The sequence below is a fragment of the Centroberyx gerrardi genome, chromosome 5 (assembly GCF_048128805.1).
Source record: "Centroberyx gerrardi isolate f3 chromosome 5, fCenGer3.hap1.cur.20231027, whole genome shotgun sequence".
NCBI lineage: Eukaryota > Metazoa > Chordata > Actinopteri > Beryciformes > Berycidae > Centroberyx > Centroberyx gerrardi.
This window is the reverse complement of record NC_136001.1, coordinates 10982066-10997521: the sequence shown is the minus strand read 5'-3', so window position 1 is coordinate 10997521 and position 15456 is coordinate 10982066. Positions and strand designations below refer to the sequence as shown.

The 15456-nt window shown below is 42.5% G+C and overlaps 2 protein-coding genes across 5 annotated transcripts in view; one reads left to right on the top strand and one right to left on the bottom strand.

Annotated features, from left to right (window-relative positions):
• The window catches only part of eif4g3a (eukaryotic translation initiation factor 4 gamma, 3a), a 58971-nt gene that overhangs the window by 7455 nt on the left and 36060 nt on the right, over positions 1-15456 (bottom strand). The window contains exons 14-26 of the mRNA XM_078283757.1: positions 14981-15100; positions 13868-14023; positions 13108-13305; positions 12450-12596; positions 11881-12117; positions 9985-10089; positions 7594-7732; positions 7046-7167; positions 5624-5714; positions 4732-4855; positions 4070-4290; positions 2551-2663; positions 1768-1940 (exon numbers count right to left, since the gene is read on the bottom strand). Of these exons, the coding sequence (XP_078139883.1) occupies positions 1768-1940; positions 2551-2663; positions 4070-4290; positions 4732-4855; positions 5624-5714; positions 7046-7167; positions 7594-7732; positions 9985-10089; positions 11881-12117; positions 12450-12596; positions 13108-13305; positions 13868-14023; positions 14981-15100 (1946 nt within the window). The remainder of the gene's footprint in view (positions 1-1767; positions 1941-2550; positions 2664-4069; positions 4291-4731; positions 4856-5623; positions 5715-7045; positions 7168-7593; positions 7733-9984; positions 10090-11880; positions 12118-12449; positions 12597-13107; positions 13306-13867; positions 14024-14980; positions 15101-15456) is intronic.
• The window catches only part of pfkfb2b (6-phosphofructo-2-kinase/fructose-2,6-biphosphatase 2b), an 85848-nt gene that overhangs the window by 64248 nt on the left and 6144 nt on the right, over positions 1-15456 (top strand). The gene's annotated exons all lie outside the window — the stretch shown is intronic.

Genomic DNA, 15456 nt, shown 5'->3' with positions numbered 1-15456 from the left:
CCCTAAAACGAAGCAATGCCTGCTGCCTGAACAGTTTGAGTGGTGAACAGTTCAACCAAAAAATGATTTTCCCTTTTCAGGTTGTTTCATTTGATTATCAGAGGAGCCCTGGAGGCTGAAAAATAGTCAGTACTTCACAAGAAAAAAGCAAAGACTAGGGAAAATCCAGAAAAATTACACAGACTAATTTGTACGAATCATCTTGCGATGCCCCAAAATGATCTTCCTACCCCCAGATTGAGAACCACTGCTCTAGAAAGTGAGAACTAAGACAGTATAAGTATATAGGTAGAAAGGTTGAAGCTGTTCAATAGATAAACAGGCAACTCATTTTGGGGACCAACAAAATATTTTGAGTTTTTAAACTCAAAGGAATTTAATTCTTTATTCTGTCAGTTCTGAACCAGAAACTGTTCGCTTATCGCTGGAGAATGAGCGTTCTCCCAGTGAACTGTACCATTTTTCCCTCAAAAACTTTATACCTAATGCCATTTCAAGTATGAGTTCTCTGGCTTTGCTGGGGAGTTGATCATGTTCACAAGTATTGATCGGACCGCCCTGGACCCTTGGAATAAGATACGGGAAGACTGAAATTGAATTGTGTTTCCCTTTAAGATGACACAGCACATTGAAGAGACGCTTCAATAAAGGGATGCAGGGTGGTTGTGGTCCCATTCTGTTGTCCTTTTGCATACACAAGCATTCAAAAGTCAGGAGAAAATGCTTGCATGCTTACACAGAAAAGATGAATGTGTCCTTTTGTGGTAACACACCATCAGGCAGAATACAAGATTCCCAGTCTGACTAAACGGAGACAGACATATGACAGGGTTTCTACACATTTTCCAAAATGTCATACTTTCTCCAGACTTTGGTTTCTTGACAAGATATTATTTATGTGAATATTGGCTGGACAATAACTAGGCCACATCACTCTATATTTCAAGATTATTCTTCACAACAGCATCTGAAATATGTGAAATTACAGTGGATATACATATGCCCTTTAGGATTATTACAACTACATAAAATGTCATGTCATACGTCATATGTGCAACCGGACTGAATAGCAGTTGGTTTTCTAGACTTAGTTTTTGATTCTAAAATTTTGAAGAGCTGGAAATGATAAATTATCAGGTTTTCATACTTTTGAAGACCTGCGGACATGGATGCAAACACATCCACTGTCAAAAATGTAACAGAAACCCCAAGACATATAATAGCTAGCCGGGGTCTGAGAGAAAATTTGGAAAAAAATGTGTTTAAAAGCCTATTTCTAGTAAATTTCCTTAGGTCAAGTTAATGTCACTATAAAATATTTCTAAGGGTAACTTAGGGTAATGTAAAGGGTAACGATGAACAGTTAAAAACAAAGGGAATGAGTGGAGGAAGATGAGAAAAAGGAATTAAGTGCATAACTTTCATGAACACTTTCAAGTCATTGCTTTGAACCATTAAATCGTTCCAATGAATATTCCCACTTTACATCAATGCAGATAAACTACAGCCACATTGACAAAATTGTCAATGTGGCTGTAGTTTATCTTCGTTCACATATGACATGAAGGGAGAAACAAAGACGCAAAAGAAAGGAACACTAGTAGAGAAATCAATATTCATGATTTGACTGTTGAATAGTTTCTGAACTTTTTTTACATGATTCACCTGAGTGACCCATTTTCGGATCAAAACAAGTTAGCACCCCTGTCCGAAGGAACCCCACTATGATTTCACGCAAGGCCCAGTGGACACATTAGGTGAACTGACCCTTTATAGAACTGGGGTTTGGGCAGGATGACCTGCTGCACCAGCTGGAAGAGGAGCTGGCCCATGTGGTCCCGTGTGATCTGGCTGCGCTCCAGGGTCGACTCCACCCCCACACGCACAAAGCTGTGGAGCTGAGAGGCCAGGTCCAGCTCGTCCACACACTGGACAGCCTCCTGCACAAAACACACACAAACATGCACAAGACTGGGTTACTGGGGGGGGGGGGGCATCCTGGTATCTTAGTGGTCTAAGGCGTGAACCATTTAACCGCAACGTCCTGGTTCAAACCCGGCCCAGGACCTTTGTCGTATGTCATCCCCCTCTCTCTTTCTTTCCTAATATTTGCTGTCTATCTCTCCTGTAAAACTATCGTAATGAAGACAAAAAGCCGAAAAGGAGAAATTATACAAATTATACAATCTATCAATCAACACATTCTATCAATTATTGCTGCATGTACAGTGATGAAGTGGAAGGAATAAGATCCTAAAGCTATTGCCTGTGGTCTTATCATCCTAGTAATGAAAGAGCAATAAAAGCACCTATGAAGTTCTTTAATTGCGTTGAAGATTATCTCCTGACTGAAATGTTTTTAGCACCTAGGAATATCTCACATATAAAAAAGGTCATTATTGATAGTGTCATTTTTGGTACAAGTGCAGTAAGTACCACTCACTAGTCTTGCATTAATTGAATCCAGTGCACCTAAACCCACTGAGTTTGGACACCAAGTCAGGCGCCAGGAGTTTCACCTGCTGTAGATCTGCTTGTGAATCCCAGTACCTTGTAATCGTTGATGTGCAGGAACTCGTCGATGATGGACTTCGATTTCCTCTCCATCTCCTCCTCGGAGATGGCAGGTCTGTCTGGAGTCTGGGCCACAGGCTCGGGTTTCACTGTCAATGGGAAATAACAGTCACAACAGCGCTGTATCATGTGCCTGTGTGTGGTATGATCTACATCTAGTTGTCTGCTTGGGCCAGATTGTTTGTCCAATTCTCATCCTCCCCTGTGATTATTTACCCACGCAAACACCAACCTGCCCTATTCTGCATTTAATGAAACATGCTCAAGATGGATATTATGGCTTTGTCCACTGATGAGTCATGACCACACTATATCCTGCTGAGATGATATTGGAGGAAAACTTGTTGTTTGTGCTTTACGTATGACACAAATCAATGATCTACTTGTGCACATTTAATTAGGTTCCCCATATGTCAGGCCGAGTCCTGCAGATATCTCATCTGCCGGCCCACAACACGACCCAGAAAACTCTGCTGGGCCATACAGCACCCATGGGAGTGTAGCCTAATCATACAACCCATTAGTTTAACTGGAATGTCTTCAAGAGATAGATAGGTAGGGTGTGTGTGTGTGTGTGTGTGTGTGTGTTTGAGTGCCACTGGAAATTTCCAGATACCAAGTCCAATGCTTCTACTTCATTGTGCTAATTCTAAAATCTCCTCCTCAACTCCAATGTTTTGAATGAAACCAAATTGAATTAGATGCATTAGATGTACAGTACTGTGCAAAAGTCTTAGGTACATGTAAAAAACAATTCTGTAAAGCGAAGATTCTTTAAAAAATAATGAAATTAAAAATTTCAAAATATCAAAAAAAGAGCAGTCGACTGACACACTAATGCAGAAAACAGAAAAACAAACATCTAAGACAAAATTGATATAAAAAAATCTAGGGTGCCCAAGACTTTTACACAGTACTGAATATCACAATTTTATGTTTCCACAATTAATAATCATGTAATTTGGTGATATTGAAGTGTTTCTTATATTTTCAATTCCCCAGAAATTCCCAGTGTCATATATCAAACATTTACATTATGCCTGACAACAACCTTTGAATGTGTGCACCCATGTGACCAAAACTAATGTTAAAATGGAAAAAACGTAGCGACAAGCAAAGAGGAAAAGAATGGATTGGCCCAGCGTTACAGAGGAAAATCCTTCTGCCGAGTCTGAACATGAAAACCTTATTCTAGTTTCTAAAAGTGGATAATCTTCTGTCATTTGGAGATTCTTTGGTTTTAAGCCAGATGACGACATACAAAGACAGATTCTGTGCAAAGTTTGCCTTAGAGTTGTAGCTGCGCCCCAAAGCACTAAAGTAGTAATTATGTATAATAGCTGAAATCGTGAGATGCCAGTCCAAGTATCCCAAGACTTTTGATGCCTATCAGTATCCTTTAATGCCTTAAAAGATGCCAAATATCAGTATGGTACCAATGGGAACAGTTTATGTCAGTATTGTTTGCATGTATGTGCAGCGCTGCACCCCTCACCAGGCTCTCTGACTCTGCTGCGCTCTGGCTCAGTCTTGTCCTCGGTGACGCTGGGTCTCCTGGGCTCGGCCCCCTCTCGCTCCCTGTCTCTGCGCGGCTCCTCGGGGGTTTGGCTCTCCAGCAGCTCCTTGGAACTGCCTCCCCTGATGAAAGGCCCGGGACGCGACGACGGGGCAGAGCTCAGCGGCTTCTCGCTGCGCTCTCGCCCTGCACTGCTACGACTGGTGGAAAAAAAAAAAACACAGTCTGTCAGGATTTTACATCAAGATATCTCAGTAAAAGAGAGAAAAGGAATGTGCATCCGGAGTATATGATACTAAAATTGTAACACTATTCTTTAACTAGAAGGCACTAGAAGGAGTTAAATTGATTTCTTGACCCTGCAAACATGCCCATATAATTTGGAATCAAGTCTCTATGTCCATTAGTTTCAGTTAAGTTAAGGCTAAAAATTATAATTGTCTGATGGTGGAAATCCCAGATCACCACCAAAATCAAATCAATTGTTCCCTGGCCCAAGGCCTATCTGTCCACCAAATTTCATGGAAATCTGTTCGAAAGTTTTTGCGATATCCGGCTGACAGACTGACAAACAAACTCCTCCTTGACAGAAGCAACAGTCTCACAGGAGCACAAAATATGACCCTAATATGGCCCTTTACCTTCCCAGAGTTCTCCTGGAGTCGTAGTCTGGGTTCTGTGCAGGTGGGGTGGAGGGCTGAGATGAGGGAGTGGACTGCAGCGCAGAGTAACGGTTGAGACTGCTGCCACCTGACCGTGACAGTTCTGATAAGGGAAAAAACAAGTAATGGGTATGAGGCAAGAATAACAAATAACAGAAATTACCAGGGAGGAAAAAGGGAAGTGATTATGGATTATCAAATTTTGTGTCAACGCATGTGTGTTTGTTTCACCTGAGACACAGAAAATAGTGTAAGCACATTCAGAATAAAACTGTATCTCAGGTGCAGGGCAAACACAAAAGTCAGTGTTGACCAAAAGGAAAAAAGGAGACCTTCACACTAAATCTGTCTCCCAGTGAGCTTCAGGCTGGACTGCAAGACATTGAGGCCGATTACAGCCACAATTTGACAATTTGACCATCACAACTGATTTTCAACATCAAACCGAGTATGTGCTAGTTTGAGGTGGCTGCAAAGGCCAGTTGGCACAGAACGGAGCAACTCAAATCTGAACAGAGACCAGTAACAGCCAATGAGTGCTGTGCAAGATTAAGACAAAATATACAGAGTTTGTAAAGAAAAATACTCCACCTCCATGTTCGGTTTGGTTTGGTGTTGCAGTAGCATGAGCACTTGTGTTTTTAGCTGGATTGAAGTTTTATATGGTGTGAGAATTTTGCAATCCTAATCTTTACCTCATTGTCAAGTGTGTGTGCCTCTACGACACAAGATGGAAAAAAAAATCTGGAAAGTTGTTAACTGTGTAATGTCCAATATTTTTTACAGTCTATTCAGTCGTGTAGTGTATCCCCAGCCTTACTTGTGTAACAACCCACTGTGGCTCTCCGTCAGTTCATGCGTGTTGCCTTACCGGAGTCGCTGGCCTTCGCTCCTCCACTGCTGCCCTTCATCCAGTTCACTTGAGCCCGTGGGCCTAGCTGGATCTTCTCATCCATCTGAGGCTGCAGAAAGAGAATCTTTTCAGAATTTTTTCTTTTTTTTTGTATTACTGCTTTACTGGACAGTATACAAGGACCACTGACAGCAATAGGAGAATGAGAGAGGGAGAGATAGAGAGAGAGAGAAATGGAGAGAGAGAGGGAGAGAGAGAAATAGAGCGAGCGAGCGAGCGAGGGAGGATGACATTTGACAAAAGAAGTGACCCAGACTTGAACCCACAAGTACATGTTTTCCACCCTAACCCAGTGAGCTGCCAGGATGCCCAGCGGGGGGGGGGGGGGGAGATAACAAAATTTAATCCTTGCATATGCAAGTATTACACACTGAGTACAAAAATCTGCTGACAAAGGATTTCCTGATCCAAGCATCTGAATTGCTCATTACCTAGTACGCTTGCCTTCTTTTTACTAAATTCTTCTGCAGCCCAAATTGCTAATTAAGGATGAGTGCCAGGCAAGATAATGTGTCTATACATACACCATACAGTATATTACATGAGCTGTCTCTAAATCTTAGTATGATGAATGTCCATCTCTTAGTGTAATGACCAATGCTGAGAGATGCATGGTCCCTCCAGCAGGAGGAGCTCTGAGGAAACCCTGCAGTGCTTCACACCGCAGTGCCTCATCTATCCAGCAGGGGAACTGTGTACTCCTGAACTTAGAAACCTGAATTTAGATCAGATGAGGACAGGGACGGTTTGTGTACATATCCCAGCTATGATGAGCCACAGGATTCAGCTAAGGAGGTGCATTAGTGCCGTGTAAACAGTTAAGCTTCTGTGTACAGAAACTTTCTGTTAAAAGAACAGGAGCACCAGAACATGGAACATGGAAAACCAGACTGGAAAAACCCATAATGAGCTCGAGACGAACACTCTTAACTTGTCAGGACCTGCACGGGGAGAACAAGCTAACCAATTTATCTAAATTACAATGAAGACTGAAGAAGAATTACAATGAAGGACATTATGCAACCATAATTGCAGACTACGAAGCAGTCTACAGATTCATTGCACGCTTTCAGACTCAGAATATACAGTACACAATGCCGCAACCAGCATTTTGGCTGTCTTCGTTCAAGCAGAGATCAACGATCCAATTTAAGGTCAGGGAACACGTGATTCACCTCCCATCAGGAATCATGATAACAAGAAATATACATTTTGGTCGTTCCTGCTATCAACACAACATCCAATTTATCTTCTTCTGGAAATAGTTTGCTTCGATATCTCATTTAACAACGTAAACCTAACGATATAGGTATAGTATTGGATTGACAGGCTGTTGGTTGAGAGGGGAGGATGGGGGGAGGGACAGATGGTGTTTCTGACCTTGGAGATCTTTGGGATCTTGGTGGGGTCGATGGTCCTGCTGTTCTTGGTCATGGGCACAGTGTTCCAGGTCTCCTCTCTCTGCACGCGCTGCTCTCTCTGTTCTCTCTGTTCTCTTGGGTCTAGTGGGCCAAAGACACACATACACACACCATAAACATACACCACAGGGGGGAGAAACATTCTTTATCCAGAACAAAGGCACTAATTTGTACAGTTACAGTGTGTTCATTTGTTCTGAATGGAAAATCCCTCTGCAATCTATGACCAACTTCTACTTATTGCCTGTATTTTCATGAGTGTATCACTGCAGTCAATCGACCATGGGAGGGATTGACAATCTGACATTTATCCTGTAACCTTCAGCCCTCGATATTTGATGAAATATTATAGGTCAGTTAACAGATGGGAGGGAGTAGGGGGCTTCCTGTCCGCTGTAGGTGCACAAAAGTGTCTCTGCAGGCTGTAGGGATAGGATGTCTGCCTGTCGCTGTAGCTGTGCCTATGTGGCTCTAAGCCTTAAAGAGGATTTAGCCCGCGGGCCTGACCTGGCCGTCTCTTGCTGTCCTTGGAGAGCAGCTGTTGGTGCACCTTCCTCTGCTCCTCCTGCTCTTCAATCTTAGCCTCCTTGTGGATCTGCTCAATGGTTTTGGGGCCCTGGTCGGCTCTCCTGGACACCCAGTTGTGCTGCAGGAAAAGGAGGACCGCAATGACACCAGACCCGAGTGAAAATTTAACCTGGAATAATTCTTAATGTTTATTTTAAAGCACTTTGTACAACATGGGTACCATAGCAGATATATCAATTCAGATATTGGAAGTTGTCTATCACTGAGAACTATCCTAAATTCAAGGGATGCACCGATCAATCAGCCAATGATCATAATTCGCCGGAAGACATTCTAAGTAGGTCATTGGTTATCAGTTTCAACCTCCTGATCACATTCTACATTTGTTATTAAAACGCATGCCATTTGACAGTAACTAAATACAGTATTTTTTTTTTTAACAAACCCATCCATTCTTTAAGCGGCCTTGCTGATTTTAATTTCAGTATCGTCAGGAATTGTGGGATTGCCAGGAGTGCGGCGCAGAGAGAGAATTGGTCATTTCACTGTCGGGGTGCAACGATTCACCTATTCGAATCGATGCTCCAGGCTTAATGCCTAAGATAGCGGCATCGATTCAAACAGCTTGTAGCTGGTAAATGTTGTGAGGGAATCACAGCTAAATCGATGCAGGCTTCTCTCTATTGGAAAAGATATGACACTCTTTTTTATTCTAGCACCTAATAATGTCACTTACTCCTTGTTCGTTTCTCTCCCTCCAAGTCCATGCTTGTCTCTGCTAGTGTTGTCAGTCCAGTGAAGGTTCAAGTCACGTGTCTCCCGCCCCTCAATCAAAGAAAGCAAACTTTCCCCCCTCCCTTCTGTTCTCCTCTAACCATTGTTTTGTCAAGAATGTCGACCGACGGAGAGCAAATATATGACGGACTAAACATCTAGAAATCACAAGTGTAGACCCACTTTGGGTTTCACAATAAAGATGGAAAACTTGATAAAAGTGTGGCAATATGCAAAACTTTCAGAGCAGCTGTGAAATATACAGGCAACACTGCTACTCGCACCACCTAAAGAGACAACACAGAGTCGCAGTGGGAGAGAAGAGTCCCTGCTTGCCCCTCTTCACCTGCAGCCAGCGGGAGCACTAGCAACAAAAAAGGTTTCACTATGTTCCTCCACGCTCCACTCGATAACAGCGCTGCAGTCAAAATCAATTACTGAAGCCATTGCATATGTAAAGATAGCAGCAAGGCATTATTAATAAACAGCAGCCTGTTTGAAAGGATTATTCTGAGTTGACTAATTTTCATTTTTTACTGTCGACAAATGAGATTCCACATAGGATGTTTTCACGGTCATCAAAATGTGAAGGAGTCCATTTTGATGTACGTCTTTTCTCTCTCACACATAACTGGATTTATTCATGCCTTAAGATTTTTGCTTGCAACCAGTGGTCAAAGTATAATAGCAGTAAAATGGAACTGTTTGCACTATACTGAATGACTCTGTATCATATTGCACCGTGTCACACCGCATCGTACTGTATCGAGACAGAGCTGAATTGAATTGTATTGAATTGTTGGCTGCTTAAAATGTATCTTAGGTGCATCGAATTTTTGATTCTGTATCAAGATGCGTATCGAATCGGTCTCAGACAGAGAGATACAAACCCCTATTTGACTTTGCTTTTTTCTGGACAGAGCGTTTTACAGTGTTTGATTGTTGCATTCATTCACTATTTTCAAATGTTAAAACAGTTGTGAAAGTTCATATATTCATTCCTGACATGCTATGAATTTCATAGTCTATATGATAACAAACATTTAATGTATTGGACAGTAGTCATAGCCTATGTTGCGTCAATGAAATCCTTTTCATGCACCATTCCTAGGACTAACATCTAATAATTGTATGGATAAAACCTATTTAGACTAAAGAACAATCTGTTCAACACAGCGCCATATTGAAATTTTATACTTGCTTTGCACTTTTACATGCCGTTGTTAGCTGAAAGTCTGGGTAAAATGTCTAATTACAATTGGTGATCCGAGATCAGCTGATCAGACTGCTACAAAATCATTAATCGGACCCAGAAAACCCGATCGGTGCATCCCTTTCAAATATTTTCCTGCAATTGTCTTAACTGGCATTCAAGTGGGTGAAAACAAAACCATTAAAGTGCCTGTAAATATTATATGACCCATGTCTGGACAAAAGACATACAAGGAAAATGAGTGTCACTTTAAGGACAATGAGCATTCAGGTGTGTTGTGTCTGTCCAACATTTTATAGAATGTCTTCTCTCTGATGATACATAACTGTGCAGATAACAAATAATCACCACAAGCATGCATACGTGCACACCCACACACTCACCAATCTCAGGTCTATTATGTCTTGTAACATAAACCGTATCCGAGACGATGTCTTCCGCTCCTTGACGATTTTTTCCATCTGATTGAAATACTGATCCATGCGAGGCTGACAGGAGAGAGCAAAAGAGAAGGTTAATCTAAGACATGGAAGCAATATTCTCTGTCACTATTCACTCTAGTGGACAGCAGCTTTCAGAATCGTTTTCATTTCCACATTATTTCACTCAATTGACCAATTGTGCATTTTATTACTTGGAGTAGGAGCCCTCCTGACTGCCCGAGACTAAATGGAACATTTTGGGAGGCGGTAGAACAAAAACTGTAATAGCCCACAAAACCAGACCCAAATTCAATGTAATGGCCCAGCACTAAAACTGCCACATTCAGAACATTACCACATTAGAGAGGATGAAACACATCTGACAGACAAGCTGGAAGTCTCATAACTAGTATCAAAACAGTGCAGAATTCAGTTTTTCAGCCAAAAAAACAAGAAAACCACACAAAAAAAAATAAAAAATCTAAGAAATGCCCCTTTTTAATCCCATCTGCGCCTGTTCATAATATTCTCCCAGCTGCTCAGAGGGCTTTCCTTTTGCTAGGTGACTGCTAGATGAGATCAGGACCAAACAACACATGACAGTACAGCAGAGAGAGAACATAAAGTCTCAGTTATGTCTCTCCAGGCATCTGAGGTCTCCAACTAGGTCCAGCTGGGAGTCATTGATGTCTACAGGAGAGCCAGCAGAGAGAACAAAGCAGAGCAGGCCACTGAGGGAACATGGGGATATTCCTGTTTCCTCCTAACCTACATAGATGCAAATCTCCTCCGCCTCTGGAACCAAATGTAGCCCAGCTGGTCTGGGATCGAATCCCACCAGAACCTTCTCTTTTATGTCTCCCCAAACTGTGTTGCTATCAGCTTTCCTGCTGCATCTGTAAACCAGAATCACAGTCTTGCCAAGTGCAGCCAATGTAAAGGAACTGGTCTTGGTGACATTTGAGCGGAGGTGTACTGACAACGTTAGTAACCCAAGTACATGAAAAAGAAAGAAAACAATACAAAGGAACGATACTGAGCATTGTGGCCTGCCTAACCTGCCTTTTACTTCCTTTTCAAGCATCTTTAGTACAAGAGACTTACACAGACACAGTTAACGCTGCTTCAACCATAGAAGAAACACTAAGTTTGTTCTAGGCCTTACCAATATGCCACTGACCCCCCGAATATGTAATAAACCACTCAAATTTGGCCCTCAGGTTGTGCAAATATCATCATTAATGTACACATAAAAAATGAAACATAACTGCAAGTGACAGTTTCATCCACACTTCTTAATCTCATTCTACATTCAAAAGAAACAAAAGTCAACAAAATCACAAACAGTATTTCATGCTGCTAAATACATTAGACGCTTCCCATCTGAGCCCTGTGCCGACACACTCCTTTTTACCTCCTTACAAATGATAATGCTGGTCAACATCAAAGCTGCAAACAAAAAAAATCATGTTGAATATTTTTGCTAAATATTGTGACTGCAATTGAATTGTGGATATAAGTGTCTGGAGTTGAAGATTTTCTCCTACATTCAATTTTATTTGCATACCAGGGATTCTGCACAGCACTGGAATACCTTGTTTTGGAGGCCGTCTGAACCACCACTCCTTCTGATAAATAACTGCAGTCTCTTGTGAATTGGAAATTGCAGCGGTCCGCATTCTGATTTTAATATTTTTTAATTAATTGTGCAGCCCTCGTCAACATGCAGCTACTGTGACACAAATTAGCCTCTAGCCTTAGGCTCAAAACTTTGGATGCAAGTGTGAGTATTAACTACTCCTTTTGTTCACTTAACAACAAGCGAGTTTGTTGAGCAGTCCCCACACGCTGGCTCACCTTGGCTTTCTCAAAGTCGAGGTCCTTGCCGATGGTGGTGAGCAGCCTGCACAGGCACTCCAGGGACTCCTCGTCATGGTTCTTCAGCAGCTTGACCACACAGTCATGCATGATGGCCTCCGTCAGCATCTTGAGCTTGAAGAGCTCGCCGATGAACTTGATGTTGCCGATGGAGCGCCGGCGGGCCTTGTCCTTGGCCTCCTCCAGTTCTTCCTGGAGACGCTCGCGCTCCGTCGCCTGAGGGGACAGAGAGAATAATGTTCTGTTAATCAAATACCTGCCCAGCAACTGAAAGCAGTGTGTCTGCAGTGTGACCAGCTCCTCATACATATCAACCTAGAATAAAATGATGTGGTTCTATCTATAATATAAATTTCCCTGTGAGGTTTTGCCATAATAGCAGTGTCCTGTATAGTTCAATGGGTAGAACATAGGTCTAATACTGCCAGAGTTAGGGGTTGAACACACCACGCTAAAAATGTCATGGTACAGCATGGGACTTTGGATTAAAATATTCCACCAAATGGCATTTGTTATGTAAAGCCTTAAGTAATTCATAGACTACTCACCGATGCAGCAGAGTCCAGCTCTTTCTGCTTCCTCTCGAACACCACATCGTCCACCTTGTCCTTCTCAAACTCCTTCTGGCAGCGGTTGAGCAGCAGCTTGCGGAAGTTCACTGTGGTGCTGGGTTTGTCTGTCATGGGCACTTTGAGCTGCACAAGAACAGTAGACAGTAAAAGTATAAGGAGAGGATAAGTGACAAACAACTGTAAAGCTGTAAAAGGAAAATTCAACAGCTCGGGTGTACAGAATTTGAGGCCGCAAGACTGCAGGACATTTTGCTGTCAAGAAGTTCTGAAATTCTTACTCATAAAAATCCCCAAATTAACATGTCAACAAAACCTTTTTCAGACAGGTAAGTTGACTAAGAACGTTTTATTTACAGCGACAGCTTGAAGGAGTAGTTGCAGGGGAAGGGAGGGAAACATTTACAGTCACAAACAGGAGGTGGCCATATTTGTGGGAAAGGAGAGTGTTAGTTATACACTTCCCTCACCCAGATTTTCCAAGCCATTCCAATGATTCAAACCAGCGACCTTCCAAACACAAGCCAGCTTCTCTATCCTTCAGGCTACGCCCGACACCCCTCCCCACACACACACACACACACACACACACACACATAACCGTCACCCACACTGATCCTTATGGCGATCAGCTTACCGTGGCGAGGCAGCGGCACATGTTTCCATAGGCCACAGAGAAGCTGGGCTCGTCGATGGCCTTCTCGAAGACGAGGTCGATGACCCCCTTCAGCCTCTCCTCTGTGTCGATGGTCAGGTCCGTCACCTGCTTCATCAGCTGGTGGAACATCTGGGGCGTCAGCTTATTCAGGATGCTGCGCACCTTCCTGAACAGCTCCTGGGGGGATCCGTCATAAAACGTAGTTAATCGGCGAGGTAAACACTCACCCACGGCCCATTAGTCACTCATTCGCAGGCTATGTTGCACTCGATCCTGACTTACTAACTCCTTTGTAAAGCTGGGTATTGTTGGGAATTTTTTGATACAGATACCATTTCCAATTCAAATTTGATTACAGCACATTTAATACTCTCAATACTTTTTGCGGATACCTTACTCTGCTAAATATGCAAGGCCATTTAATTCTGTGATGGGATAAATTTGACATTTATACATATCATCTGCTTTTATTTAATGTTCACAGAATCAGACCAATGATTCCTTGCCAATAAAACTAGACATTTTGCCAATAAAATCAGACATTAACTAGAATGTAAGAATACAACATTTTGAAGCTTTCAATATTTTTATACCTTAAAATCAATATCGATACCATAAATTGGGACGGTACTGATGGGTGTTGCTTTTTGATACCAAACTCCTGTTTTGTGTATTTATTGTGTGTGTGTGTGTGTGTGTGTGTGTGTGTGTGTGTGTGTGGGTATGAATTCGGCCCTACCTGTGTTTTCTGTGTCTCTGGGTCCTCTGCGAGGCCCTCCCTCTTCATGCCAGGTTTCCAGGCGTTCTCTGATTTTTTCAGCTGAACGTCGTCATTCACAGACACGTTCATGATGATCTTCCTGGGCGGCGGCCGCCGTGCGCCCATGTTCATCAGCTGGGAACGCATTGAAAGAAAAGACACAATACAGCATGTCAACATCCTTAGTCACTACAGCTGTCCTTGAATACAAACATTTTGAAATCAGTCAAAATAATTTCTTGTCTACTGCAATTTGTGTGCGTGCGTGTGTGTGTGTGTGTGCGTGGTCATACAGTGTCAATTAATCAGATATATGTTGTTCATTGGAACACACAATCAATGATGTTCTGACTGTTTGGAAATAAAATGATAGAAGTGAATAAACCACACACTGCCCTCTACTTGCTGTGATTTTTATTTATTGCACCAACGTTTCAGAAAAATACAATCTAGGCTACGTTGCCTCAAATATCAGAATCCATCACAATAGACCAGACAATTAGAAAATATTTACTTACGACAATCCAGTACAAATTACTTCAACAATAGCCTATTGCACTAGAAAAAAAACCCTCATATGTAACCGCAAGACTCAATTTGTCCATCACCAGCATACAATTACTATAACAATAGGCTGAAACTATTGCACTAGAGTTAGTATGACTGTCACACTAAAGACCCAAAGCTGACGACAACCATTGGAGATTTTGCATGCTGAATCAGCCATCGAACAGGTGTGGACTCCCACTGAGGGAGACCAGCTGAAGCAAACTACCTCAAACTGCTTCTGATCCCTGACCGCCAACGCAATTTGATTAATTGTTAGGGAAAGTTTGGATGCTGTGTTTTAGTTCTGATGACATTTTTTTATTTCCCACGACAAACAAGGGCAACAAATGAGCAAACGATTCATCCTCCCCCTACACACCAAGAGCTGCAAGTTATCTATTACACAAGAGGAAATATATTGAGTGTAAAAAGAAAGGTGAGGGGGAATAAGTGTATTAGTTATTATGGTAGCATGAGTGTGTGAGTGTGCGCGCTTCTCTGTGTGTGTGTGTGTGTGTGTGTGTGTGTGTGTGCGTGACTCACTGCAGCGCCTCGTCCCCCGGTCATCTGCCTGCCAAAGTCTGCGAAGGCGGGTGTGAAATCAGGTCCTCTGGATATCACCCTGGAATCCACCACTCGAGATGGCAACTTGTTTTGGTTGATCTGCCCAACGCATTAGATACACAATACATCATCACATGCACACTCATTAAGCATATACAAACACAGACAATGAGCTGAACAGCAGGGGGAGCAGTGATTCCCCAATAACACTGGCAGGAGGGCAGAAGGAGTAGGCCTAATCTCACACTGACATACTATGTGTGTGTCTGTGTGTGTGTGTGTGTGTGTGTGTGTGTATGTGTGTGTGTCTGTCTGTGTGTGCATTTCTAACCCAGTGGTCCTGTAACGGTGACCGATTGCAAATGACCGTGGCACATTACCCCTTTGTTGTTTCATGTATTTTGACTGTACTGGTGATAAATCATGCTTCGCTGATTTAGTGAGCCGGGCAGGGA